We start from the raw sequence: 27,254 nt of genomic DNA, 5'->3' as shown, positions 1-27,254 counted from the left end.
TTAAAAAGGTATTGCGTATCTTACTAAAGATGCGCCTTACGTTTTAAGTGGCGTAGACTGATTTTTAGAAGGATACTTGAAGGCCGCCCATAATTAATCTCTTTTCACGTTATGGGACATTAGCCTGCAACTGAAAATGTTAGGGATAATTCACCAAAAATGTCACAGGGCAATTATTTCACAAATTCGAGTCTGAAAGTGAGGAAGAGGCGAGGTCCGAACCGAAAAACTTCCGTTACGGGAAGAGTATTAGAATTCGGAAAACCTTTGTTTTGGGTGGGGTGAGGTGGTGTACATTCTGTGTAAATAGCCCCCATCCCTTCCCCCGAGGGCGAAAGATCTAGTACTCGCGGACTGGGAAGCCTTCTGCAGACAAGAAACTTTGTGTGTAACGTCTATTTCTTAAACGAGATATGATGTAGAACAAGATGAGTTTTACTCTCATGGTCATCTTTATGACATTTTGATTGTAGGACTTTTCACTTACAATTGCCCAGGTTCCTTCGCAGCTTCCTCATCACACGACTGAGGACTGGAGACTTTTTTGTGCCAAGCCTCATTTTGATGCAGTGGCAAAACGCATAGGAAGAAGGCTGGGTACAAACCACGGACTGGAGACTGAGTTGTGCCCTGCCTCATTTTGATGCAGAGGCGCCAAGCATAAGAGTTAGGCTGGGAACGAACCATTTGCGTGCAATTTGGTTGTAACGAATTATTGGACACAATGCAACTGTTTCAAACGTGTTTCACTTTGAAACTTCAATTCAACTGCGTTGAAGTTAATCAAATTAACCAACCACAAACGATGCCTTCCCGCAGTACACAGAAAATCCCAACCACGCCAAACATACGACAGTAGGATTCGGAGGAACATAGAAAGCTGAGGAACAAATGAAAGCACTACTCATTATTATTTATTATAGGAAGTACTACATCAAAATACACCGTTTGGATTGATAAATAAAACCTTTGATTTCTAATTTACCATACAAATACATTATTGGAATATATGGTAATGCTCTGTATTACAAGTGACATTTATATGAAATAGAGGTCTTTTTGGGAGGGAGAAAATTCGAATTCTCCATGAATGCTGCTGTAATTCGGTAAAAACACGGACGAAACCTCTTCACAGTTACTTTCTATATGAAGGTAGCTCAAAGAGTACTCTTTTGTGTTTCTCTAGTTCTACACGAATGCTCTTCGCTAATTAACGCCCAGGCTTTCTCTGCTATTTTCTACCAAAAATAACTTCCTAGTGTTGGTACTGAATCACCAGAGAGCTCGTCAATTACGGTTATTTAAGATTCTGGTCACAAAAAAGTCTTTTGACTACGCAACCTAAACGAATGTAATCAAATATCTAGTTCTCTACTGTTGCTTGAAAGGAGATGCCTTCAAACTTGGTACTTTTAAAGTTGTCAGGCCAAAAAAGTTCTTGATTGACTGCTACCATCTTTATGTTGGGATTCCCCTTTTCTATCTCATAAAAAAAACTAAGTTACTTGGATGCGGGGCAGTTAAGACAGCCACGTGCAGATAAACGGCACGTGCTGGGTTTTGACTCTTCAATTGGTCGAGAAGTTTGGAAAACCAATAGAGAGCTGTCAAAGAGGTATCAAAACCTACTCAAACATTTTAGGGAGTGTTATTGGTACAAGGCGTTCAGTGAAAAGAGCCTGGAACGAGCCAGGACGCCATCACCAGTCCTCTCCGCGTCTCGCTGTCTATCAATCGACTTGTTCGACTCTCTGCTTCTCCACACTCGTCCATCTTGATGTTTTCGTAGTCAAGCTCATTTATTGACATGTCAATTCAAGTATCATGGAACTGTACCGTTCGCGTTTACTCTCTTGAGCTTCGTTCTCGGGACCAAAGCAAATACCGCGGATTTTCTAACTCTTGGCCTTCATGACTGGTAGAGCTCCGCCATGAATGTCGGCCCAGAGTTTGCAGATAAGACTCAGCGCTTTTTCTTTCTCCTCGTACGTCTGCGCTACAATCCACCAGCACACATCATGCTCTTCAGGGTCGGGTATATGATGTGTTATAACGCACAACTCCCCTATACTGGCTGAATCAAACCCATCGGGAACATCCTCGTCTTGAAGTCGAGTCGGCGAGAAAACCATTTTAAAGTCGCACGAGTTGAAGTCACTGAATTCAACGCGTGACAACGATTTGATGTCACGCAAGTCCTGCACGTTGTACTGCGGGTTCTCGGGAAGTCCCGTTGCAAATAACGGCAGCGGGTAGTTGACATGGTCTTCAATGCAGAGGCATAAAGACTTGTCCATGATGATAAGCGTGCGAGGTTCTTCCTGTGCCGTTTCTGTTTCGTGGAAGACCAAGAGATAGACCAAGATAATAACATCACTGAGGACGCTGCAGTTAACGGATTGACGACTGAAGTCCGCCATGGCGTCTTTGAGAATCTCCAGCGTGTCATCGTTCGGATAAACGAACCGTACGCCACTGTTCGTATGTTGATAATCCGTTTTCGTAAACGTGTGCGGATCGACATCGCTAATCGATTGCGAGTCGTAGATACTCGTCGGAATCGTGTCGGTACTCGGAGGCGAAGAATCGCCGGTGTGATTTGACGACAAAATTGTGCTCAAACGTTCAAGAAAAGTACTCGTGAGATGAAAATCACGTGTGATCAATGTGAAAGTGTCTTCTTTGGATTCGGTTTCGAGTCGTAACGTTTGATCAAACAAACCCACACAAACTTGGCGCAATTTGCTGATAGAGATGAAATTAAAACAAATGGTAGGCTTAGCCTCTTTCAAGTCAGCGCCTTCTGAAATCCGCAGCTTCACTCCTTTCTTCTTGTTAATAGAAGCCTTGTGCTCTTTGTCGGCCAAAATGTACACATACAAGTTGCTTAGCAAGATGCAAACTTTGAATTCTAGCGAAGGGAAGAGATAAGGCGTGCAACCCGTCCACAAGACATGGAGAAGAGTTTCATCTTCGTTCTGTTCCTTCTGTGAAATCCACTTATGAAAGAAACCATCTAACACCTTTCTGTCCAGCGCTACTAAGCTCTCCAAGCTATTCACCATGCTTGGTTTGAAAATCGGCAGACTGTCCGACCCCACCCTCCGATGGGTCTTTTTGGACATCTGCTCCACAGGAGTACCCACAGGTGTTTCAAGGCCAATCGAAGCAGTGGATTCGAGTAAGCCTTTAGAATCTTTGTCGTCGTGAAGGACTGGGAAAGACTTGGGTTTGGAGTAAGTGATTTTCAGATCAGCTTGAAAATTGTCCTTCCACACTTGCGAGAGAGACCGCTGAAGTTGTGTACGCTCGTCCGCGGCTCGGAAAATTAGGTGCCAGCAATGTTGATCGTCGGCGGACGTTGACTCGGATTCGTCGCGGTCGAAGATGAGTGAGAGACCAAACACGCCAAAAAAATCACACACACTGCTTGCGAGCTCAAACACATCCACTCCAATAATTTTACTGATTACCTGAGACTTGGTAACCACCCACTGCGGTGTGGACGGCGGCGCCCGCACGAACGAGGGCAGTGGCCAGTGTACATGATCTTCGTCACACAGAAAAATCTGCGAATTCATGACGATCAAGCTTCGGAGCATCTTCGTAAGATCTCCGGTTTCTTGGACGCTGAACGAGGCACAGTCGGGAATTTCTCGGACAATTGAGTACATTAGCAGATTCTGGTTTTCCGTGGGAGACACTGCTCCAGATTTTGCCAGTTCGGATTTCAATTTGTTAATTTTCTCCTCGTTGGGAAATGTTAGCTTGGGGAGACTTTCAGAGGAAAACTGTCTCCTGATGCGAGGGACTGCAGATTGCTCCTCATTCAGGGGTTCCCCAAGGACTTCTCTCAATGTCTCTAGAAATTTGTCCGTTTTTTCGGCATCACGCGTGAGTACTGTAAAGGTCCCTCGAGGCCCATCAAGTTTAACCTCCATTCTAAAGCCCTGATCGAAGAATCCGAACACCACCTCGTTCAGTTCTCGGACGGGAAAGCTGTAAAAGCATTGCAGAATCTTACACAAATCGCTGGATGTTTTCAAGGCGCGTACGCCTTCGGGTGCGTCCAAATGCGATGAGTGGAACAAATATATGTTAACATTTGTCATCAACAGACAAATTGGAAGCTCGTGTTCTGGGCGTACATACGGAAGGCAACCGGACCACAGAACCAAACGGACCATCTCTGGCGAGGGCCCGGAGCGATCATGCCTTAAGCACCCCACGTCTATGAACTCCGCATGGAGGGCCTGATATATAGTCTGTATCCTGTGCGTACGACTGCGGTCTGATGGATTCTCCTCGCTGTTACGCAAGGATGGCTCCTGCTCAGGTTCGTGTAGGAAGTCGTCAAAATACTTGTGCAAGAGATCTTGTTGTACTCCTAATGGATTCGGCCAGTCTACGATATTCCTTGGGAAGACATCTACAAGCGGTTCTTGTACGTATACACTGGGAATAGACTCCTTTGATGACCTGCAAAGGTTAATGAAAAATAACTAGAGTAAAAAAACATGAACATAAACTAGATAGACAGAGAACCTTATCAATAATGACAAACTCCTCAACAAGATCACAGAAGCAATGAAGATTTACTACACGGGAAACGGGCAAAAAATAACTCTTAATGACCGAATTCGAGGTCCGTATTGTAAGTTGCGGACCGATCTTTTCCCCTTCAATTTATAGCAAGCCAAGGGTGAAACGCGCGGGCCTGTGTGATGGAGTTGTTCAGTAGACCATTCGATAGACTTACGTCAAAAGCAAAACGATTCAATTTGAAATCGTTGCTGAGTCGTTAGCAAATTAATACATATCAAAATTTTTTCGAAAACGAAAAGTTCTACTCGTTTATTTGCCATGAACGTTAAGAAAACTTGACGATAAATTAAAAGACATTTTGGCGCCAAAAACTACTCCACATTTTAGCGAGTTGTACAGTAGAGTACGACCCGCTACTGACTAATCACAGCGTGAGTAGTACCTCAGAGATATAGTAAAAGAAAAAACGGAGAAGACGAAGAAATGAGAGAAACAGACGAATAAAAAAGAGGCAACTCGTTACCTTTCAGTAATGAACTTGTAAAGCAGTGCAAACAGCTCAGCGGCATCTTCAATTGAGCGCATGCGGTACCTCGCCACTTGTCGATAGTCCTTGTTGTGATCGGAAGTCAAACTGTCGCTGTCATCCGCGTGATGACGTCGCCATTCCTTGGAAAAGACGTCGCGGATGTCTACACAGAAGACGTCCTGCACTTTCAAAATGTCCACACTACTGATGTCCTCTGGGAAATGACAAAGACAAAGAAAACCAGTTGTTGCAAACGAATAAACAAACAGCCCCCCACAAAAGTTAAATCATGGGTTGAATTCTAGTCTTACCCAAATTATGCTTGGCAAATGTCTTGCCGGTAGTGATTTGTATCTCGATAATGACCCCTTTAAAAAGGTCCACTCCAACCATCCTTTCCTCGGTGATTCCTCTATTACGCTCCTCTCCCTCGACCTCCACCATATATGTACCCGAGGTCCTGCAATGGATTTCAGAGGTCCATGATCACTTTTCCAAATTTAAAACTAGTAAAGACGGATTATAGTTTTCTAATAACGAGACAAATGAAGACCATTAAATGAGCTCTGTCATGGTATTTTGAGTTATTCTGGCCACGTAAAAAAATAACCTTTAAATTAAAGGAAACCTGAAAATAGTAGTTCACTAGCATAGGAAACATCAAAGCGATAATAGTAATAAACCACAAAGTAACAAGGATGGCCAAGAATAGAAAAGATTAACACGGATTACAAACGACGAACTTGAAATATTTAAGCTAAACTTTTCAGTATGCGCAAACCGTGACATAATTATGAAGGCAAACCGTGAAGCAAAACGTTTTCTAAAGTTACATTACGTACAGGTCTGCGCTTGATTCTACTTTGTCATGAACAAGTTTTTCCAGTTCAGGCGCAAAGCCAAACTGTAAACGACGTGGATGAGCCTCGTTCTCGCCCGGTGCGTCCGCAGTCTCCTGGAGAACAATAAAATCAAATAAACAAGTTGATCACTACTTCAAGGAAGTACAACACAAGCTCAAATGGAAGTAAGCTAATTAACCATGTTTTAAACGCTCAAAAGCGCAATTTTCTAAGGTGCACATTGGCTGGTTCACACCATAACTTAGCGAAATGCAGCCTTGTGATCCTGCATTATGTTATAAACTATATATTCACTGATATAATCACTATTCAGGTTCAACTTTGCCTTTTTTTCCCCAACTACTGTACATCAGCAACCTCAACTCAGAAATCACGAACGCTTATCGTTAACAAACAGTTACTTGCATCACGCGTCATAACGTATGGATAAAAAAGACTTTACTGTGCAACTGCTTTAGCCACATGTACATCCCCTAACCTGTTGTTCTGATGAAATGCTCAGACTAGCACTAGCTCCACTGATCATGTCAAGTTTGGGAGACGGCTGATCGCTTGCAGGCTCACTTTGACCATTGTCGTCCACTAGACAGGCTTGACCATTCTGTTGGAGCTAAAATGACATAGTAATTACTTTTGCACAGTTAGAAAAAATAAAAATCGCCATTAACCAGGAAATTTACGTCACTATGTATAATAATGAAGGCTGCCCTAACCTGGGCCATTTCTTCTTCTCCTTGTATCTCACCAAATATTTTGAGCCAAGAATCTCCTCCCATTTGGCGAATTTTCTCCACTCGGGAACGAAATTCTGCGTCGGTATCATCGAGAAGTGAGTTCGAGTCTGTAAAGCAAAGGTGAAAATTTGAATTTTCATAAAACGCTTCCAGTTCTGACACTAAACCTGTGTGACATACATTTGCCATACAAGTATGGCAGGTTTATGGCAAATGTAAGGCAAATGTGTGCCAAATGTAAGGCAAATGCGTGGCGAATGTATGGCGAATGTATGGCAAATGTATGGTAAATGTATGGCAAATGTATGGTAAATGTATGGCAAATGTATGGCAAATGTATGGTAAATGTATGGTAAATGTATGGCAAATGTATGGTAAATGTATGGTAAATGTATGGTAAAGATATGGTAAAGATATGGTAAATGTATGGCAAATGTATGGCAAATGTATGGCAAATGTATGGCAAATGTATGGTAAATGTATGGCAAATGTATGGTAAATGTATGGTAAAGATATGGTAAAGATATGGTGAATGTATGGCAAATGTATGGCAAATGCATGGCAAATGTATGGCAAATGTATGGTAAATGTATGGCAAATGTATGGCAAATGTATGGTAAATGTATGGCAAATGTATGGTAAATGAATGGTAAATGTATGGCAACTGCATGGTAAGCAATGATGTATGTCAAATGTGTGTCAAATGTATGTCAAATGTATGTCGAATGTATGTCGAATGTATGTCAAATGTGTGGCAAATGTATAGAATGTATGTCAAATGTGTGTCAAATGTATGGCAAATGTATGTCAAATGTATGTCAAATGTATGTCAAATGTATGTCAAATGTATGTCAAATGTATGTCAAATGTGTGGCAAATGTATGGCAAGTGTATGCCGTCGGCAATACGCTGGTTGTGACTGTTATTTTCTCTGCCGCTCACAACACCCACAAAGTCTATCTCCCAACAACCATAATTCAAACTAAACGTTCACTCTACCTGTTAAGGACGAACTTGGCTGAATATCCGAGGCAGAATCCAGAGCTATTACCCTATCAATGCTTTTGGCCTAAAAAAATAACAAAACAAATTTGCACGCCTTGGACATTAGCAATTTTTCTCCAATAGCACAAACCTCTAGAAGCGCAAATAATCTGGCCCGGGTTGTTCGAAAGGTGGATAACGCTATCCACCGGATAAATCACTATCCAGTGGATAGCATGGTTTGTTTTGTCAACACTTATCCGCTGGATAGCGATTTCTCCGGCGGATACCGTTATCCAGCCTTCGAACAACAGGGGCCTGACCCGCAATCTTCTTATTCATGGCAAAGGTCTCAACTTCAAAACTCGACATTTTCAAATTGAACATGGTGGCTAATAAGGTAGAGATGTGTTGATGTCAGCAACTAACCTGAAAAGACAAACTACTAACAACTCTAAAAGACCAGCTACAATTTTATTTACGACTCACTCTTCTAAAGGCTACAAAGCTGAGACATGCTACATCTGACGAGTACGATGCACGGCTTTCATTCTGAAGTTAGACAATGCACTGAAGAACGACTTGTATGCATAGAAGCTTCTGTTTTTTAATTACCTTCTTGTGGCCTTTTTTCGACATTGGATACTGTGGTGGAGTTGGATGATTAATGATCTCAAAATTCAGTTCCTCCTGGAGTAGTTCACGAATTCTGTTTATCTCTCTGCTTGATGGGCATTGGCCATCAAGTTGAACCTAAGAATGATCGCAATTACCTTATTTTACGTAAGGTTACGTATTCAGCTTTCAGTGTTGCTTTCACCATAATATCACAAGAAATTTTGGGTCAATAAACTTCATTTAGGTGTGCAGGCTAGCAGACGAGTCTATGGATTAAGAGGTCATGGTCTGAACACATCCTGTAGCCACTGTGTTCTGTCCTAGGCGACACACTTCAGTCTCACAGTGCCTCTTTCCACTCAGGACAGGTTTGTTCAAAAGCGGATTAAGCTGACCCAGTATTAGCAAAAATTTTGATTTCACTTTAAATTTGTAACTCTTTGGGGAGGTTATCTGTTTGTACTGTTTGTCCATCAGTTTTGAAGGGGTATAAGGGGTATAAGGGGTATAAGGGGTATAAGGGGTATAAGGGGTATAAGGGGTATAAGGGGTATAAGGGTGTAACGGGTATAGGGGAAGTAAGGGGTATGAGGGTATAGGAATATGAGGTGTATAAGGGTATAAGGGGTATAAGGGTACAAGGGTATTAGGGTATAGGGGTATCAGGGTATCAGGGTATCAGGGTATCAGGGTATCAGGGTATCAGGGTATCAGGGTATCAGGGTATCAGGGTATCAGGGTATCAGGGTGTCAGGGTATAAGGGGTATAAGGGTATAAGGGTACCATGAAGCAAAATATTAGGACAATGTGAACAAATGCTGAGGTGAGTAGCAATTTCTCCTGATCACCTCTTGTACTTCAGCTGGGATAAGCTCAGATTTTACAGTAAGCTAAGGCCACTAGTCCAGTAAAACACACTCACATAACTATCAAACAGTTTTACTAACTTGTTCTGCCCGGTCATCAAATGCTGTAAAGACTCTAATGCGGTACATGGGTTCTTTTGTCATGGCATTTTCTCTTAAGTCGATAATTTCCAGGCATGGTAATTCTCCTAACATCAGCACTGAGCCTACATCTGTGAAGTTATTCTCACTGAGGTTAAGATCCGCTAGCGAGTACATCTTGTCAAGTCCTGAGAGAAAAAGAACTTTCAGTCAGCTTCTAATAGCCATGGGAAGTATTTGTTATGATCTATGTACTGTTAAGTAATAATAACTTGACACGAGTTATTGTGTTGTACTGTAAGTAGTGTATAAGTATTAGTATTGTAAGTAGTGTAAGTAATTGTACTGTATTGTAAGTAATGTAAGTAGTGTAGTCTTAGTATTGTAAGTGGTAGAAGTCATCATATTGAATAAGTAAGTATTGTAACCAGTGTGTGTGACAATCATTAACAAATGTGATAATAAACAATTATTCACCAAAGTGGGGAAAAATATCCACCATGCAACCAACACTGAGGTGAACAACTGTTTTAGTACATACCACACTGGCTAGCCGACCAAAAAATTTCCTCTTCAGTAACTGAAGCAAAACGGGAAGCCAGTTCGTGTCTTTTTGGCTGAGCACACAGCTTATCACCTCCAAGTTCACCAATCAGATGACATGAAAAGCACCTATTCAGTTGTGTGGTATAATTATACTGAAAGAAACTACATGTACTACTGAACAACAAAGTGATGACATCCTTGAAGCCAAAAGCAAATTTAAAATACAAAAAAAACTTAAAATGGTTCAGTACCTTCCACACTTTCTAGTTCATTTCCAGCCAGGTTTATTTTCTTGATGTTGCCAAGTCTTGTGTTCAAGTTGTTTCCAAGACTTGCTATTTTATTGTGAGACAAATCCAGCTCTACCAGATTCGACAAACCCTTTAAAAAACAACAGTTTTTTGTTGACTTGAGTGTTAATTTAGAAAGGCATTTCATTACAAGAATACAAAAATTAATTAAAAGCAATCATACCAAGAGGTGGGGGTGGGGGGGGGGGGGGGGGGGGAGGTACTCCCTATAATGGCCTGTACGGGGAGGCCGAACCGTAAGGAGTACCTTTTCCAGGCTTGAAGGGTAGGGATTTCACAAGTTGAGGTATATGAAAGGGTAGTGAAATCAGAGTATCTTGACTCCCACTACAACATGGACTGAACAAGTAATACTTGTTTTTTGGTTAACATTTTCATTCCAAGGTTTTATAAAGGGATGCAGTGTTCCAAAGTAGGCATATATATGAAAGAGCTACCTTTTGCAATAAAAGGTATTTGAAAGGGGTAGCTTTTCTGTCAAAATGGTATACAAAAGGGTAAGGGGTTGAATCTCAGGGCAGTATTTGAGCCTTCCTGTATAAAACTTTTATAGAGTAGCCCCCCATCCAGGAATTAGACTTTCAATGTAATATAATAGTGAACATCATAATCATTATCATTACCGAGGAAGTTGTGCTTGGAAAAGTGATTTATTCAAGAAAAATTAGAAGTTGATTCGTCTTAGAAATAAAAAAAGGCACAGGTCACGATGAAGCTTGTTCTACCTGAAGATGTTCAACAGTATCTATCAAGTTGTGGCTGAGATTCAAATGAGTGACATTTGGCATCAAAGCCTAACAATTCAACAAGACATGACGAAAGGTCAGTAAATATTTAAACTCCTAGCTGAATTTTGAATACAGGTAGCTTATAGGAGAATCTTTGTTTACAATATTTGCCTCATTACCATAAGCGATACAGTTTCTGATGGAGCTACAAAGAGATTAATACTGAATATTGAAAGGGCACAGCACGATTAACTGTCCCAAGGAATTTGAATGGGATGTGTGAAATACTTTTTGTGCGATGCGGGTATAAATGCTCAAAATTTTACAAAGAATGTATGAGCTCATTAACGCTTTTGCCACAAAAATTTTGATGTTTTTGAGAGTCAATTTCTCCTCGAATATTACACCCAAAGAGCCAAACATTTCACCACTTACAGTGTCTTGCCCAAGAACGCAACACAATGATGACTTTGCCCCAGGGCGACCAATAAGGGCCAAAACCTGTAACATCTGTTATGGCTGAGTATGCTTTATAGGCCCTTGATGTTACTCAATTTCCAACTTGCCCAAACCTGGATGTAATGCCTGAGAGTCATTTTCACCAGCCCCCTCCCCTTCCCCAATCCCCCTCGCTAACCCCCCCCCCCCCCCCCCCAATTCAATCCCTTTCAGTATTGCTTACGGGCAGAACCCACTTGCCCAACCACAAAATCCACCTAGCCTTTTAATTTCCATGTTGTAGATCATATCTTCATTGATTTTAACACTATCTACAGTTTGTTCTGACATTGTTGGCATGATAGGACCATAACTATACACTCACACAAAGTTCTTTAACAGGCCACTTTCTGAGATTTCCAGAAGTCAATCTTCACTCTGTTAATGCGTAGTTCCAGAAAATATCCATACCTCGCCCATGGAAGGGACCCCACCCCTCTGGAAATTTCAATCAAGCTTCATACGTTTCTCAAATTTTTTTGTTGTTACAGAACCCCCATCCCCTCTGTGGAAACTCCAATCCCTTCTGTGGGGGGAAGGGGGAAAAAGAGTGTGGATATTTTCTGGAACTTCAAGTAATATAACAGTAAATCATGTAGTATTCACCACTGATTCATCAATATAGGGCAGGTCATTCCTGCTAAAATCTGCCTCAATCAAAGCTGTCCAAGTTCGGAAGTCCAATGCTGGACTGAGTGATGCTGAACCATCGGCTTCAACACTCTCCAAAACTCCTTGCTCTCAAATCTCATCATCGACCAGCATGTCCTAAAAATAATCAGACAATAGATTACAGGCTTAATCTTATATTTCACTGCAAGAGTTATCAACAACCATGAAAAAGCGGAAAATGATAACAAAACATCCTCACTAGTGAGGATATAAAAAGTATGGCACTCGGGTCCAGGATGTAGTTTTGTACGTAATTAATTTTAAACAAAGAAAAATAGATTGAAGTGGTTTCACACAATCGCAAGAGTGCTCAATACAAATACATGCAGAGCAAAATATGAATTGAGATAGAAACTACAGTACACTGTAGTTGACAGTTACTCGAGTTTCATGCTTGAAGCGATCATCAGACCGATAAGTCATTTATAACATTATTTCTCAGTAATGTTGTTGTGCTTTTGTTGAGATGAAAACCTGGATGATGCATCCCTAGGTTTTCTTCTGGTTTGACTTACCTTCAGTAAATGGACAGAATGGTGAACAGTAAGTTTCTCAACATGACCCTGAACATAACCTATTCCTTCAAATGGCTCCACATCACAGCTGTCAATCTGAATAAAATGCGAACATGTTTGGAACAGCTGCCTGATTGACAGGATAATCAACTATTGTAACTGATAAACTCCTTTAATCATTACAAAATACATTGTACGAACAGGAAAATATGAGTTAAAGGACATAAACATGCTCAGCTTGTACGAAAAACTACATTAACAACAACAAAAAAAAACTTATTGATGTACTGTACATGTACTGCCTAGCTTATAACAATCTAAGGAAAATGTTCCATTTCCTTCTTCTTCGTTTTAATTACTACAACTGTAAGTGATTCTGATAAAACAAAGTACATCATATCAATTTTTCAAAAATTAGATTTATAATCATGACAATATCCATAAAAATTAAGCTGACTAACCATCTATCTGTCTGTCTGACTGTCAGGCAGATGGATGGATGGATGGACGGACGGACGGACAGACAGACAGACGGACAGATGAATGGATGGATGGATGGATAGAAAGATTACACATGTAACTGACAGAAAGACAGACAGATGGAGAGATAAATGGACTGCCTGCCTGACTGACTGGCCGACTGTCTGTCTACATGTAAGTTTTACTGTCTCGTAACATTTATTTATTGATACGAAAGCTTAGTTATATACCTCAAGTGTTGTCAAGGCCTTGAAAATGGCGAGGTTACATTTCAGTGTTATGTTGTCACTAAGTTCTACCAGCTTCTTACTGCCAGAAATCTGAAAGTGCATCAAAATACCATTACATTAAGTTTAACAAAATTCAGTCAACTTGATGCAAATGTTAATAAGAGAACTGAAGAAAGAGTGAATTTACTATTAATAAATTTGTACTTACCTTCAAGTGTTTCAGTTGATATAAGAAGTCATAGAGATTACCTATCTCTCCGTGTGGAACATGGGAATCTGGGAAAATAAACAGCAAACTTTGTCCATTTTCAAAATGACCACAAAAATTGATCCACTCAACTGTAGGGTGTAACAAAACTCAAGCCTGGTAACTTGCGCTCAGCAGTTGTTCCCTCTGGCTTAGTGAACCCAAAGTATTTAATAATCAAAACCTGTTTTACTCGATCATACCACATGTGGGTGCAGCCATGCCAAGCCTGCTTGTGACACAATGCAACTGGAGAGGAGTCATGGTGAACTGCTGTTCTTTGATCAGAATTTCATCACCTTTAACAAATAGAGAACAGTAGTTAAGCCACAGATCAGCTTACTGTAGTAATAAAAGTGTGGCTAACTATCATTTGGGCAAAGTTAGATTCAAAACAATGCAACCAGCAGTCTGCCCCTCTACGGTATGGGACCTGTTAGGTGGCCCACAGGGGATTCGCAGGGCACTTGTATTTTACTGCACTACATGTGCAGTTCTTTCCAGATCATTTGCACTGCTCATGCTGGGGAATCTTTGCAGATTTTTGCTCCCTTTCCCACTCTCCTCCCTCCCCCCCTCTTGGTATGCTGGTTTCTCGTATGTATTTGGTCAGGTAAGCTGCTTCCACTGATATCTTTCAGAGTGACAGTGCCAGTTGGCGGCCCCTTCTTGGGGTGGTTCCCACTTCCAGGGTTGCCATGGATACCTCCCCTCTGCATACGGTAGTTAGCACCCTGCTAACCTTTTAGACACCTGAGTTCCCAAGCCTATCTATTTGAGATGAGTATAACTTGGAACCTACAAAATGACATATTAAACTCTACAAAGATTCACTATATCTAAAGGACCCGGCATGTTGTGGAACATTGTGCACTAAAATTTGCGTACAACAAAATTGCAGTGTGTACACACTCCATTTTACCCCATGATTCTACATTAAAATGTCATGACAGTATCCAGTGTATTGTGTGACAATTTTAAGGGTAAACACAGGGTGAATTGCACTCAACATTAATTAATAATTTTTTTCAGTGTTTCACTGTCTGTCCACCTGACGCATTAAACCTACAGACAACTACTGTTGGACAAAGTTACCTTTCCATGCTAAGTACATCAGGAAATGTTTAGTATTAAAGTGAAATACATGCAGTGACCCATTACTAATAAAATGAATCCTGGCTCTTACCTGTTGTGAACAATTCTTTTGCCAATGAATGAGTTACTCCACAAACATCCTGAATGATGGCATAAGATATGTCTAATAAATACTAACAAGCAATTCAAAGCTAAAGTACGAACTTTTTAAATTAATGATATAAGCAGCTTTTAGACTCTACCACAGACTGGCCCCATTAGAAAATGAAAAAAGTCAGTCTGGAAATTTCATTTTTCGCAGGAAACTGAAATTTGATTCCCAGATGTTTAATTTTTTTCTCAGTACAGTATAAAATTTGTTTCTCACTATCCACAAATGAAAATATAATTAACTTTCATGTTTCAATTATTTCAATTTCCTGTTGCTTAATGAATAACCTACAGACTTCATTAAAGTGAACCAGTGAAGTAATCAGGTGAACCATGTGAACCAGACAAGTGAACAAGACAAGAGAGCCAAGTGAACCAGGTGAACAAGCCAAATGAGTAAGTTAAACCAAATGAACCAGCAAAGTGAACCAGGCAATTCATAATAATATATCTTTTGCTTTTAAATTAGGCAGGTTGTGTGCTCCTTTTACTTGAATGTAACTAAGATTTACAATGTCTTGTTTAAATACTTTTAAAACAAAGAAATATAAATTTAAAGTTAAGTAAATGCAGTTCCATGACCACTGGATAATCACATTTAGTCTTTTTTGTCTCAAGATGTGTGGCGAATTTTAAACAATATCTTTCTGTCCAATCTTATTGGGATGATGTCCAAGTAAGTTTTCAAATCCCTCTTTGAGGCTGAACTACTCAAGCAGGCTTCTAGCCAAATCATAGTGAGATGGGTATCCAGGCATCCTGTGGATGACCACTTATTCAAGAAAATTGTTTTATTTTTCATATGTTGCCTTATGAATTGTTCATTTGAGCAGGCCCCATAGCACACTTTGGATGCCCACTTTTCAAATCCTGGCTAAAAGCCTGTATTCAAGTTTATTATATGGAGAAGAGTGTTTTACTGGGAACTAAACCACTCGTAGATTCCATACGCCACTTCATCCGGGACCCGAGTGGCGTATTTTCCGTATGTCACCTTTGTGAGTGTCATATCATTCAATGAAGTCACGATTCCCGCCTTTTGCTTTTGTTGAATTGGTTTCTCCATATAATAAAAAGAACATTACATGTTGGCTCGAAGATATGAATTTTATGTTCTTGTGGCAAGAACAATATCTCACTCGAACATAAATTTCATATCTTCTCATCACTGTGTAATATCCTCTATATATGGATATTGTTTTGATTGTCAAGGGCAAAGCCTAAACTGACTAAGACACCAGCCTGGGGTGGATCTACGAGGTCTAGGGGATTTGGGGGTTCAGTTAAAGCCCCTAAATTAAAAAAATGAGACATTACTGAATAACACTCTGACTTGGCCTCAGAATACTGGAAATCCCATTTCCTAGGGCCTCAATTTTAAAAATTTTCCAGACCCCTTACAGGGAACTGCCTTTGCTGGTCCATATCTCAAACCCCCTTCTCTAAAATCCTGTATCCGTCCCAGCTAGAGTAACTATGTACTAGTTGACTGGGCCAAGTCACTCTGTTCTATTTAAGATCATCTTACTAGTCTACAAAAGGTATGTGGGAAGGCTACCTTTTGTGTCAAAAATGATAACTGTTTAAAAGTGTAAGATTTGGAGAGGAGGTTTTCTCATAAAAAAAAACTTTGTTAGGTAACACCCTGCCCCCCCCCCCCCACCCTCCCCCTCCCACACGCACCTGCACACATCCCTGAAAGAGAACATGTTTTATTTCATCAAAAATGATAAAAAACTATATGTAATACAAAATCATAATCACTTACAAATTTGTCAGTCTCGAGAAACTCCAAAACTTCCTTCGGCAGGTTCTCAGCAAACGTTGACAGCAGTATTTCAAAGTATGCCTCCAGAGCTTGACGTCTCTTTTCCACATACTCAGGCTGAAGAAATCCAAAGTATTTCTTTGGAGGTATTAGAGAGCGATCCACTCCATGATTTTTTACAAGCTGTGTATATTGAAGGATCAAGGAAAAAATAATGAAATACAATGGCCAAATATATTCCAGGGATGATTATTCATCCGCATGAGACAGATAAATCTTCCAGGTGTTATAAGGAAAATCTTTGTTTTCAATATTTGCCTCATTAGCGACTTAGCAATACAGTTTCTGATGGAGCTACAAAAACATTTAATTTAGTTCTGAATATTGAAAGGGCACAGCACAATTGACTGTCCCAAGGAATTCAAGTCTGATGTATTGAATACAAAGAATGTATGAGCTCATTAGTGCTTTTGCCAACCAGAAATTTTGCAGTTTTTGAAAGCCAATTTCTCCTTGCATATTACACCCAAAGAGCCAAAAATATTTGCCAATTACTGTACTAAGTTTCACAAGCACTTTAAGTATTAGTAGTCAATTTGTGTCTAGCTTGATGCCTTCTCTGTGTCTGTAAACAATGATGCCAGCAAAAATGCTATTGATTCTGCCTTTAGATAAATTACTTCTTGAAGACGTGCCGCTGCAGACAAATCAGCTAAAGGCAGGTTTTGCCACATAATTTGGTGAAACACCAAATTTACACCTAGACGATTTATCCATGTTTACACAGACAAATCGTCTTAGATGGATAAATTGCCTCCTAATATAGATTTTAAAATATAGGACCAATGACTGTGAATTTACTTGCTTGTTCAATGAGCTTTACAAATAGCCAACAAAATCCCAAAACATTAATAACCCAGCACCTCATTGTCAAGATCTTCCTTTCCTTTAATACAGCTACTTATGCCTGGCATATTCATCACCTTTGCATCACACAGTTTAAATATTTTTGAATAATAGAGAGCTTACATGTAATACTGACCTTCTCATGCAGCCCATAAAACTCTCTATACCTTCTTGTCACAATCCAAGAATATTCCCTTATGTAAACTTCAATGTAGTACACCTAAAAAATAGACATCTTAGATCTAAATTGTATACCCTGATCTAAGTTTGCAATTGACCTACACTGTACATTTTGAGTTGAATTCCTTATGCAGTCAAGTCTTCCAATTGATGTTATTGAATTGTTGAATAAATAAAGTCTGCTATTATTTCTAGTTATCACAACATCAAAAGATTAATAATCATAAAACTTTAATGTTTACCATGAAAGCTCGACCTCAAATAACCCTTGCGAAATATGCTTACTGTGTCGAAATCGCTGCAATAAGGTGATTTTGCATCGCTGTATGAAGTTTCTATGCCAATTGCGACATTAGATTAAAAGATTTTTCCTTCAAATTGTTTCGATCTCAAACATTTTGGCCATGAAATACGTATACATAGACAGGTCATCTCGGCTTCAGATCAATACGATATGCAGGTTTCGTAACCGATCGACAAACAAAACGCTATCGTAAACGTACAGATTTAAGACTTACTACCAACAGTATGATCACAAACTCGACCACATACCGTGTGAGAATCAATTTGCTCTGTCGCGGGAATCAGTACTTTACGAACTTTCATAGCGGCGGTCATCTCTGTTTGCAGAACTTTCTTCTATAAACCGAACTGAGTAGCAGAAACGGTGCGACATTACCGATCACATATTGCCTGAATATACGAAGCCACTTTATGGGCAACTTTCCACATAAACAATGATGAGTAGTCCCAGTAGCTTAGTAGCCAAGCCAAGCTCATCGAACGATGAGGAAGCTAGAAACTAGGAAGCTAAAGCTGAAGCAAAGCGAGCCCCTCCCTTCCCTACACCGTAGAAATGAGACGTTCCCGCATTTATTATATTTTTTGACTTGATTGCTAAAACTCCTGGGTATTTTGTGCTGTTGGATATGGCATGATTTTGGAGTATTTTAGCATGGGATAAGATAAATTTTCAAACATGTTGAAAATATCTTCATTTTGTGCTGAAACATGGCCTGGTATCAAACTCAGGAAATCGGAAGTGAGATATCCCATTTTGGGGTCTGCCCTGAGGTTAACGTGTAATTACGAAATCAAAAGCAAAAATGAAATAACGCGTGTACAGATCAGTTGCCCAAAACTAATGTAGCTGCTTTGCTTCATGATCTAACATCGGTACGCTCCTTTGGGGTGATCTGGATCAGGATCAGGGATCCAAGATCACTCGGATCATGGTGCATCAAAGAAACCGATGAATACAGGGGTTTCATCAGTTCTTTGAAGTACCATGATCTGAGTGATCACTGATCCTGATCCATATCATCCAAAGGGAACACATCCAAGAACGACTGCGGAATCATGACACGGAATCAGGATGGTCGAAGTTGGTCTTGAGTCTCACGAAACGTTTTCACGAAACCTTTGATCCTTCCTTACTCAATAAGCAAATTTCGTTTATAAAATCAAGATGACACAAAATACAAAGGGGAACAAAACTTTATTTCATAAAATAATACTAATCAGAGAGAATATACAACTAACTAGGTATCCAATCATACAATGATACACTAAGGCGGCTTACATTAAGGAATCTTGTATTCTGTTTTATACTGTCCTCAAATTCATTGGATTGACTTGTTCAGTGTAAGGTAATTTGGAATTTTTATTAAACATTAAAGATTAAAGAAGATCACGTTTATCAACCAATCAAATTCAAAAAGCAAAGCTTGTCGCGCCCTCGCTTGCCCTGTGTTCTCTCAGATTGGTCAACAAGGCTATTTCCAGCCGTAATGATTAACTCTGATTGGTAATCTCGTTCCCAGAGCCTGCGTTACCCTTGTTCAGCGGTAACGCAGACTCAGGGAACGAGATTGCTCTGATTGGTAACTTAGAAACTGCTGTAACGCATGCGCACTTTTGAAACCAGTCATTTCACGGTGTTGAGAGCCTCGGCGAATTCCGTTGATAAGTCATATTACCGTTAATCTTTCCACGATAATCAAAGATTCTCTTTCTTTAGGCCCGGTTAAAACAATCGTAGGTGGAGGAGTGGGACATCCCTGATAACTCGAACTCACTCCGTTGCAGTGCTTGGGGGACGACACAAGGCTGGTGACGTCTTGCCGGCCGAGAGAGACCTGAGTTGACTTACACAGGGCAGCAAAAAATAATATGAACGCGCCGCAAATCATTGGTCCAGCGGCTAAGTAAAACACAGGCTTAAACGTTTTGAGATCATCGTACATAAAACCTGCGAACAGAATTAAAAAAGAACTCTATTAGGTTTTGTCTTGGTACTCTGGTGAAGTCTGTTATTTGACCTTAGTGGTTCTCAGGCGGATGTTTATTCCCGTTTCTGTCGCATGAAGCGACTATTGTATGACTAGGTGCATTTCTAATTAGGCCCCTTAATGCAATTTTAGCCATCATCAGGCTGCTTGACAGCATTTATAATTTTCCGGTACACTTGTTTATACACCAGGGTGGAGAGAGGCACCGTGAGAGTAAAGTGTCTTGCCCAAGAACACGGCAAAATCTGATAATGGCCCCTGTCAGGACACGAACTCGGGAAGCTCGATCCGTGGTCCAGCGTATGAGCCTCCGTCAGTCTTAAAGGTGCTGAATTCAGTGATCGATATTCAATTTCTCTTTACCTTATTGATAAATTGTAAAGCAGGCAGGTGGTGAGAATAAAGAAAGTCATCAAAGAATGGATATTGTCTTGATGTACGACCAAATTCTCATAACTGAGATTAAAATAAATTTATGGCAATGAGTGAGGAGAATTTAATTTGTAGACACATTACCTGCTGCTGGAGGCCCAAGTAAATATGTAAACGACTGACAGAAAAACAGGATCCCCCAGGCTGGGGCAATTTTATGTACGCCCACTATGTCCAGGGTCACAATGGACATGAGCCCTATATAGGAGCCATCTAGGAAACCCAGCACCACTACATACACCACAAGGGCCCAATAGGTGTTTCCTAGCGGACACAACACTGAGGCTAGACCAGACAGAAACATACAAGCGCGGTAGATGTGAATGTTTTTAAGAGAACACACGTCCGAGACACGTCCGAATAACATCCGACCAATAGCCGAAGAGATCCCGAGGTAGGAAATGAGCCAACTACCCTGGGACAGCGGCACTCCCAAGTCTTCAGAATAACGGATCTAGTGAAACCAGGAAAGAAAAAACTCCGAAAATCAGTAGATAGTCTCTTTAACAATCATACAATAGACTACGACTAGGCGCTTCGTTTTCTCAGCCTGTCAAGCGTTACCGTAAATAAACCAGGATTCAGCGCGCGGCAATGTTTTTCTCGCGATTTTCTTTCGCGTAACGTACGAAGGACTAAGCGAAAGAGGGACTACTTGTAGTCTACCATATAAAGGTAAATTAATATAACGGTAAATTAATATCCATTTATCACCGTGGCTACTACGAAGAGCTGACAATGACGGTGTGTTTACACTCGAAACTTCAACTGTTCGTTTTCTTATGGTGGTCAATTAATGTAATAATCAGTACTCGATAATTCTGAGTGAAGGAATTTTATACCAGGTCTAATTGATCGACAAAAGGGAACTCTTCTCCTCTACGACATATTTTTTGTTATACTGATCGGAGCTGCGGATGCGCACTAGAAAAGGGATACCTAAGGGGCTAAGATCCTTCAATTGTGCGCCCTGTTAGGGAGTAGTGGGCTGTATGTTTATTTGGACTGAAGCTTTAATTAGGCCTGAGCGAACAGAAGTCTAGTTTAGCGCGCTGAATTATTCACTCGCTTGAGGTACGAACATTCCAAACTATGGACCTAACTCCACAGACATCACTGTCGCGTCGCTGATTGACGCTAGAAACCTTTTCACGTACCAGGAAGAAATGAGGTATGAAATAACCAAACCCAGCGACAGTTGTAGCGATAGTCCATAGAACAAAAGCCCTATTCTTAAGAACCGAGATATCAAAGAACTGGTTTCCATTAGCCGGAAGTGGGACATGATTTCGATTCACTGATCTGTAAACAAGGCCTGTGATGGCCATCAAGATCCCTCCAAGTCCCATTATGCGGAAAGTTGTTTGCCAACCGTAGCGCTCCACCAGAATTTGCAACGTTGGTGGAAAAACCAGAGTTCCGAAGCTACTTCCTGAAGCTACAATCCCAGTGGCTAGAGAAAGATGTTTGTCAAAATAGTCCGCAGATACAATTAAGGCCATGGTCGCGCAGAGACTGGTTCCAATTCCAAGCAGAAGACCATAGCTAATGTATAAGAAGAGTATACTTGGCGCGTAGGAACTGAGAAAGAGCCCAACACTCATTATTAGTCCTCCAGCAATTGTAACGACGCGCACCCCGTAACGACCCGCGAGAGAGCTGGTGATTGGACTGAAGAGAAAGAGAAGGTTGACGGAAATCGAGCCAATCCAAGCTGAGGAAAAACGAAAAGAAAAAATCAGGTTACTACTACGGATCAGTAACACACGAGAGGCTCTTAATTTATAACTTAAACTTGCTTTGATAAAAGTTTATCTCTTCCTTTCGACATTTTTAGCCGAGTTGCCTGGGACTAAGAATGGAAGATATCGAAAAACTGTTGAAAGTTTTCAACAGCAACTGATGTGTTGTAGTAGATAAGGGGTTTCACTTCGGTGCGGGAGGCTCTAGGTTCGACTCACGGTGGGAACAGGAAGAAAAATTCTGTAATACCAAAAATATATATAAGGAGTGTAAGTTAAGGAAAAATCGGAAATTAAGGAAAAATTGGAAATTAGAGCTAGGTTCCAGTAAGGGGGAAAACCTAAGAAAAAAAAAACCCAAGAGAGAAAAACAACTAAGAGAGAAGGCCTAAGAGGAAACCTAAGAGAGTAGAGGAAGGATAGGGAGAGGGTAGGGGAAACCCAAGAGGGTAGGGGAAGGGTGGAGGAAACCTAAGAGGGTTTGAAGGGGGTATATGAACAGGGTGGGGGTATGAGAGAATGGGAGTGGGGCGGTTCGAGAACAGAGGGAAGCTACAATTAGGGGTGCTAAGTAAGGAACAAGCTCAATTAAACTAAAAATTTTGGAGAACTTTTGAAACTTTTAGTCATTACTTGTTCTTTTCAAGCGATATTCCTTTTCCCTCACCACTTTTGGTGTTAAAATTTTCATCTTCCATGATAACAAAACAAGGTTATAACAAGCTTCAGGTCATACTTATTGAAACATGATATATATAACAAGGACACTGCCCCTTTAAACACTGCTTTCATTATGTTCAATCCTAAAAGAGCTCTGTCACGATATTTTGAGTTATTTTGGTCACGTACAAAATAAAATAACCTTTAAATTGAAGGAAACCTGAAAAAAGCAGTTTACTAAGATAATAAAAACCCAAGGAGATAATAAAAAAAACATAAAGTAACAAGGATGGAGAAGATTACTACGGATTACAAACGACGAACTTGGAAAACGTTTCAAGATGTGCAAACCGTGACGTAGCTCCATTGCGTTTATGCCTTTTTCTTTGCAAAATGGAAAGACCATGCGAGACCATGCAGGGATATATACATATAGTGTCAATAATTGCGGGTATTCTCTTAAAGTATTTATTAATTTTTCCTCTTGAAATCTGTACAACAGGATTGACAGGTATAGGAATCAAGTCCGCCAAGAGCGGGGTAGAAAACTGCCGATCTCTCGGGGCTCCCCCATTTGCTGGGCGGTACAGCTGTCGCTTAAGGTGGTATGGTACCCTCAATATGGACCAAAAAGTTTTTTTAAATATGGTGAAGAAAGATCAGTTGTGTGCTATTGCACTCAAGAAGAGAAATTAAATTTTTAGAGTTTTACTCAAAATGGTTGCTATGGAAACCAGCCACAGCCTTTTGAAGTAGTGTTTTATAGTATTGACGCCAACACTTCCTGCTCTTTTACAAAACAAGAATTGACTGTCAAATAAGCATATCATGTAAGTTTCTGTTTTGTTCTGTGCAATGAACCTAAGTTTTGACAGTTAACTCTTATTTTCAGCGCTTTTTACTGCTTTATTTGGAAATAACCTTATTTTTTACCACACCCAGTGGACAAATCATCTCATGTCACGTGACAGATCTTAAAATGTGACGATTTTTTTGGTTTATATCATCGCGATACTATTGGTCTTTGATCAGCCCAAGTTTCGGGAATTCTACTTAAAAACCTTGCAAAGTAGAAATGTTGGCGCGAAGTCAGTCGGTACAAAAGTAAACTTTTGAGAAAAATGCACTTTAAGTTTCTTACACGAAGTATTAAGCATTTAACGAGCCACAAATAGCGGGGAAGGGGGTTGCAGATTGGATCTCGGGGGAGGGGTGCAATGGTTGTTCTATTTTGTAAAAAGTTACCGCAGTTGTGGGAAATATTCCTTTTCATAAGGGAAATGAATGAGCCTGTGATGGCAATTTGAGGCAAAGCTTTCCACAAATAATTATACCAATCGAGTTGTGCATGTCTTAAAAGTTTTTTTTTTAAAATAGTTTCGTTCATATAAGTTAAAAATAATGTATATTTTTGGCCACGTTCTTATAGTAAACAGTCGTTGCTATGGCCGTTGCTACGTGAAAAAAATTATACCACTGTGTACTTTCCTTAAATTTCACACTCATCTGGAAGGAAATTCGGCAAGATCGTTTCAAAATGTTTTTGACAAGTCCTCAAGGGTCTTAAGTCTTGTATTTCCAAGAAATTGAATTTTTCATGAACATCGCCATATTTTAGGGTACCATACCCCCCGTAACTCTATTAATTAACACTATTAATATGTTACTCCGCTTTAATTTAAAACAGCACTGTAGCGCAACAAATTACGTTAGAGTTAATACGTTTGTTGAATGAACAAAATGAGGAGCAAAAATTTAATTAGCCTGTGTGGCAAGCGTCCGAAGGGGAGGGAAAGGGGAAATAACGAGCGAGCGAGGCGCGTGATGGTAGGGGTGATGGTTCCTCTTCGAAGCGTGCTTGGTCCTCCCGCGCTCATTTTGACCCTTCCCCTCCCCTTCTACGGCCTGCCACCCAGGGTAAGATTTAATCATGACCAGGAGAAACTTTGAGAAACAAGATCCTGCATTGCTTCTTTTTTTTTACTTGTAACAATGAAACTATGGTGAAAACTAAAGCTTGCACAGAAAAGTGACATCATTTGTTAACTTTACGGCCGGTGGTGATAATTGTCAATAATTTCAACCTACGTAAATCAGTTAGAAACAATTTGGGTATAAACGGCGCTATATTTCATTCTAGAAACGTAGCACTTAAAGCATAGATCCCAAGGATATTCTAAAATTTGTGCCAACAAAGTGCCTATGAAATGAAATAATTTTTAACAGAAACAAAGAATTTTGGGTGTGGAAATTTGAAAAAAAAGAGGTAGAAATTGTAAGAAAATGGTAAAAAGAAATCCTAGGCTCTTAATCCTGTACGTTTTTATCTTTTCACACCTGTTTCGCGCAGATCAAGACTGACCTCGAACGTTATGTACTTCGAATTTCGAAGCATGAGGCCTTCATTACATATTCAAGTTATTGTGTAATAACCCAGGCCTCGGTTTATTCTCTGTGTGATCTGTTTCATCAAGACATGTACATATCTTCGAATTAAGCCCACGCGACTTCAGAGATCGATCGAACATTCCATCAAGCAATTACAGTAAGATTTAATCATTTGTCAGAAAACTTCCTTCTTTAATTTTTCCTTCTTGTTGCAGGTCTCTCCAAGCGCAAAATTCGCTACGCGCCAAAAAAGCTTTCATCAAATTCCGTTCCGGGCAACATTGTACAAGCTTCGTCTTGAAAATAAAGTGCATTCCAGTACCACTGAAAAATGCTCTCACGCATGCTATGCTATCTGCAAACTCTAAAAGGTTCCATCAAAACTGTGGTTGCGTGGTTTTCCTTTTGTGTGAATATGTTATAACTTGGCCAAGAATATCACGGTGGATAAAGTTTTGCCGGTCAGATTTGCATATGATTAGTATGCAAGATAGAGAACCTGCAAACTGTGTTGCTTTACATGCATAATTTTTCATACAACGGCGACAAAAAAAAAAATGTCGTAAAATTTCTTGATTTTTAGTTGAACAAAAGCGAAAAGAAAAATGAAATAAAACGGCAGTTGATAAAATGGAGGATCAAAACTGTTTTGACAAATTGGAACTACAAAGATAAAGGTTTGCGAGTCAAAATAAGATTTTACCGTGTCAAGTCTGGTTATCACCATTACATTGTGACTGCAGCGCTGTAAATCATATTTCTTGTAACGCAGAAGAAAGCACATCCAGTACTGTAGTTTTGGCTTAGTTGCAGCAAAGTGCATATAGCTTTCACGTTTGAACCTCGGCCAATGTGAGCACAGCCATATTAGCATATTACATAACGTAAACACCATTTCGCGATCGCAGCTTCTTTTAGAGACTTTTCGTGTTTTTTTTTTTAATTTAATTTTTTTTTTCTTTTTTGCAATGTGTCGTTTTGCAACTGCATCGATCACTGTAAATAATAAATTTATATCGATTGGAGCTCAGTCGCAGTTACATTCGCTGGATTCTGAGGAAATTCGTTTGTGTGGAATATAATATGGATAGTGGGAATTCAGTACGATTCTGGATAACAGTATAAAATTAAACCCTTACCGGTGCTCGCCTTGTTTGCGTCGAAATGGTCGAGTAACACAACAAGAAGTACTCCAAACGAAGTGTGAATCCCATATACCATGAACATAACAAAAAACGATCCTGCACAAACCACCCAAGCCCAACCTCGGTCTTTTGCCGGGCTGTACTCGGTCGGTAGCTGCCTGTGAGCGTAGTTTATTAGCGTTATGCTTCCTCCAACTGGAATCGATGTAAGATTTTCGATATTCATTGAAGAGTGCGACCGGGCAACGTTAAGATTCGTCATCTCAAGTGACACATGCACTTTAGGACATGTAAATAAATAGCTTGTACACACAATCGCGCAAAAACAAATCAAATTTCCCACTGACGGCTTGAAAACAAGCCCAAAACGCACTCCACTTGATGTACGATGGCACAAAAAATGCACGGACTTTTCAGCTTAAAAACCTGCTGAAATCCAGCTCAACTGGCTGAGTACTGCACTCCACAGAAGCCCTATTTGCTTTTAATTGGGAGAATTGTATTCGTCCCTACTGATCAGTAATTGCTTCATTTTGTCGCTTTCTCGTTGCCGCAAACAATCAGCGATGAACATTACAAAGCCTTTTGAAAATCTCCAGAGTAATAACTCCATTATAACCTCCAATTTTATCTCGAGCTTAATTATTGCCGGTAAAAACGCTTTGAATATTTTGACTCGATACTTAGTTTCCAGATTTGAATATTATTATTTGTTTAGCTCGTGTTGTAGTGTCAGGTAGTGTCAGCTGGATATTTTCAAGGGGCTTTTAACTCTAGCCAATAAGAGCGCTATTTTTCATGTGTAAGAAAACACTGACGAAGTCTGACAAACCACCTGCGCGAAATGTTGTCAAGAAATAAATTATCGATAAACCTTTGCAGCGAAAATGCTGCTTTGTTTTTCTGAAGTGTTCGTAGAAAGACCTCAAAATGTTTTAATAAGAGTTATACTATGTTTTGAGTGAATTTTTAATGTAATTTCCCGGCGAAAACGAAAACTGACGAGTTAAACGACGAAAAAAAGAAGACTCTTTCTGCGATCTTGTGTT

At 40.1% G+C, this 27,254-nt stretch overlaps 1 protein-coding gene and 1 pseudogene across 2 annotated transcripts; both read right to left on the bottom strand.

Moving 5' to 3' along the window:
• Positions 1-892: 892 nt before the first annotated feature.
• On the bottom strand, positions 893-18,301 carry LOC110066713 (uncharacterized; annotated as a pseudogene). Its single transcript, XR_016203030.1, has 20 exons — positions 18,100-18,301; positions 17,504-17,587; positions 16,462-16,644; positions 14,635-14,683; positions 13,652-13,747; positions 13,410-13,477; positions 13,202-13,291; positions 12,492-12,587; positions 11,911-12,072; positions 10,804-10,872; positions 10,019-10,148; positions 9,222-9,409; positions 8,271-8,408; positions 7,671-7,740; positions 6,651-6,778; positions 6,416-6,547; positions 5,917-6,029; positions 5,386-5,534; positions 5,069-5,288; positions 893-4,479 (listed from the first exon to the last, which is right to left on the bottom strand). The product of XR_016203030.1 is annotated as an uncharacterized LOC110066713 (transcript).
• Positions 18,302-19,026: 725 nt separating this feature from the next.
• LOC110066659 (monocarboxylate transporter 13-like) lies at positions 19,027-26,619 on the bottom strand. The gene is made up of 4 exons (XM_020773891.2): positions 26,200-26,619; positions 21,428-21,984; positions 20,355-20,724; positions 19,027-19,798 (listed from the first exon to the last, which is right to left on the bottom strand). The coding sequence occupies exons 1-4, from the start codon at positions 26,465-26,467 to the stop codon at positions 19,518-19,520; spliced, it is 1,476 nt and encodes a 491-aa protein (XP_020629550.2). The 5' UTR covers positions 26,468-26,619; the 3' UTR covers positions 19,027-19,517.
• Between the last annotated feature and the right edge of the window lie 635 nt (positions 26,620-27,254).

This window comes from Orbicella faveolata, unplaced genomic scaffold (genome assembly GCF_042242905.1).
Source record: "Orbicella faveolata isolate gen_17 unplaced genomic scaffold, um_ofav_v1 contig_4, whole genome shotgun sequence".
NCBI lineage: Eukaryota > Metazoa > Cnidaria > Anthozoa > Scleractinia > Merulinidae > Orbicella > Orbicella faveolata.
This window is presented reverse-complemented; position numbering and strand designations above follow the sequence as displayed.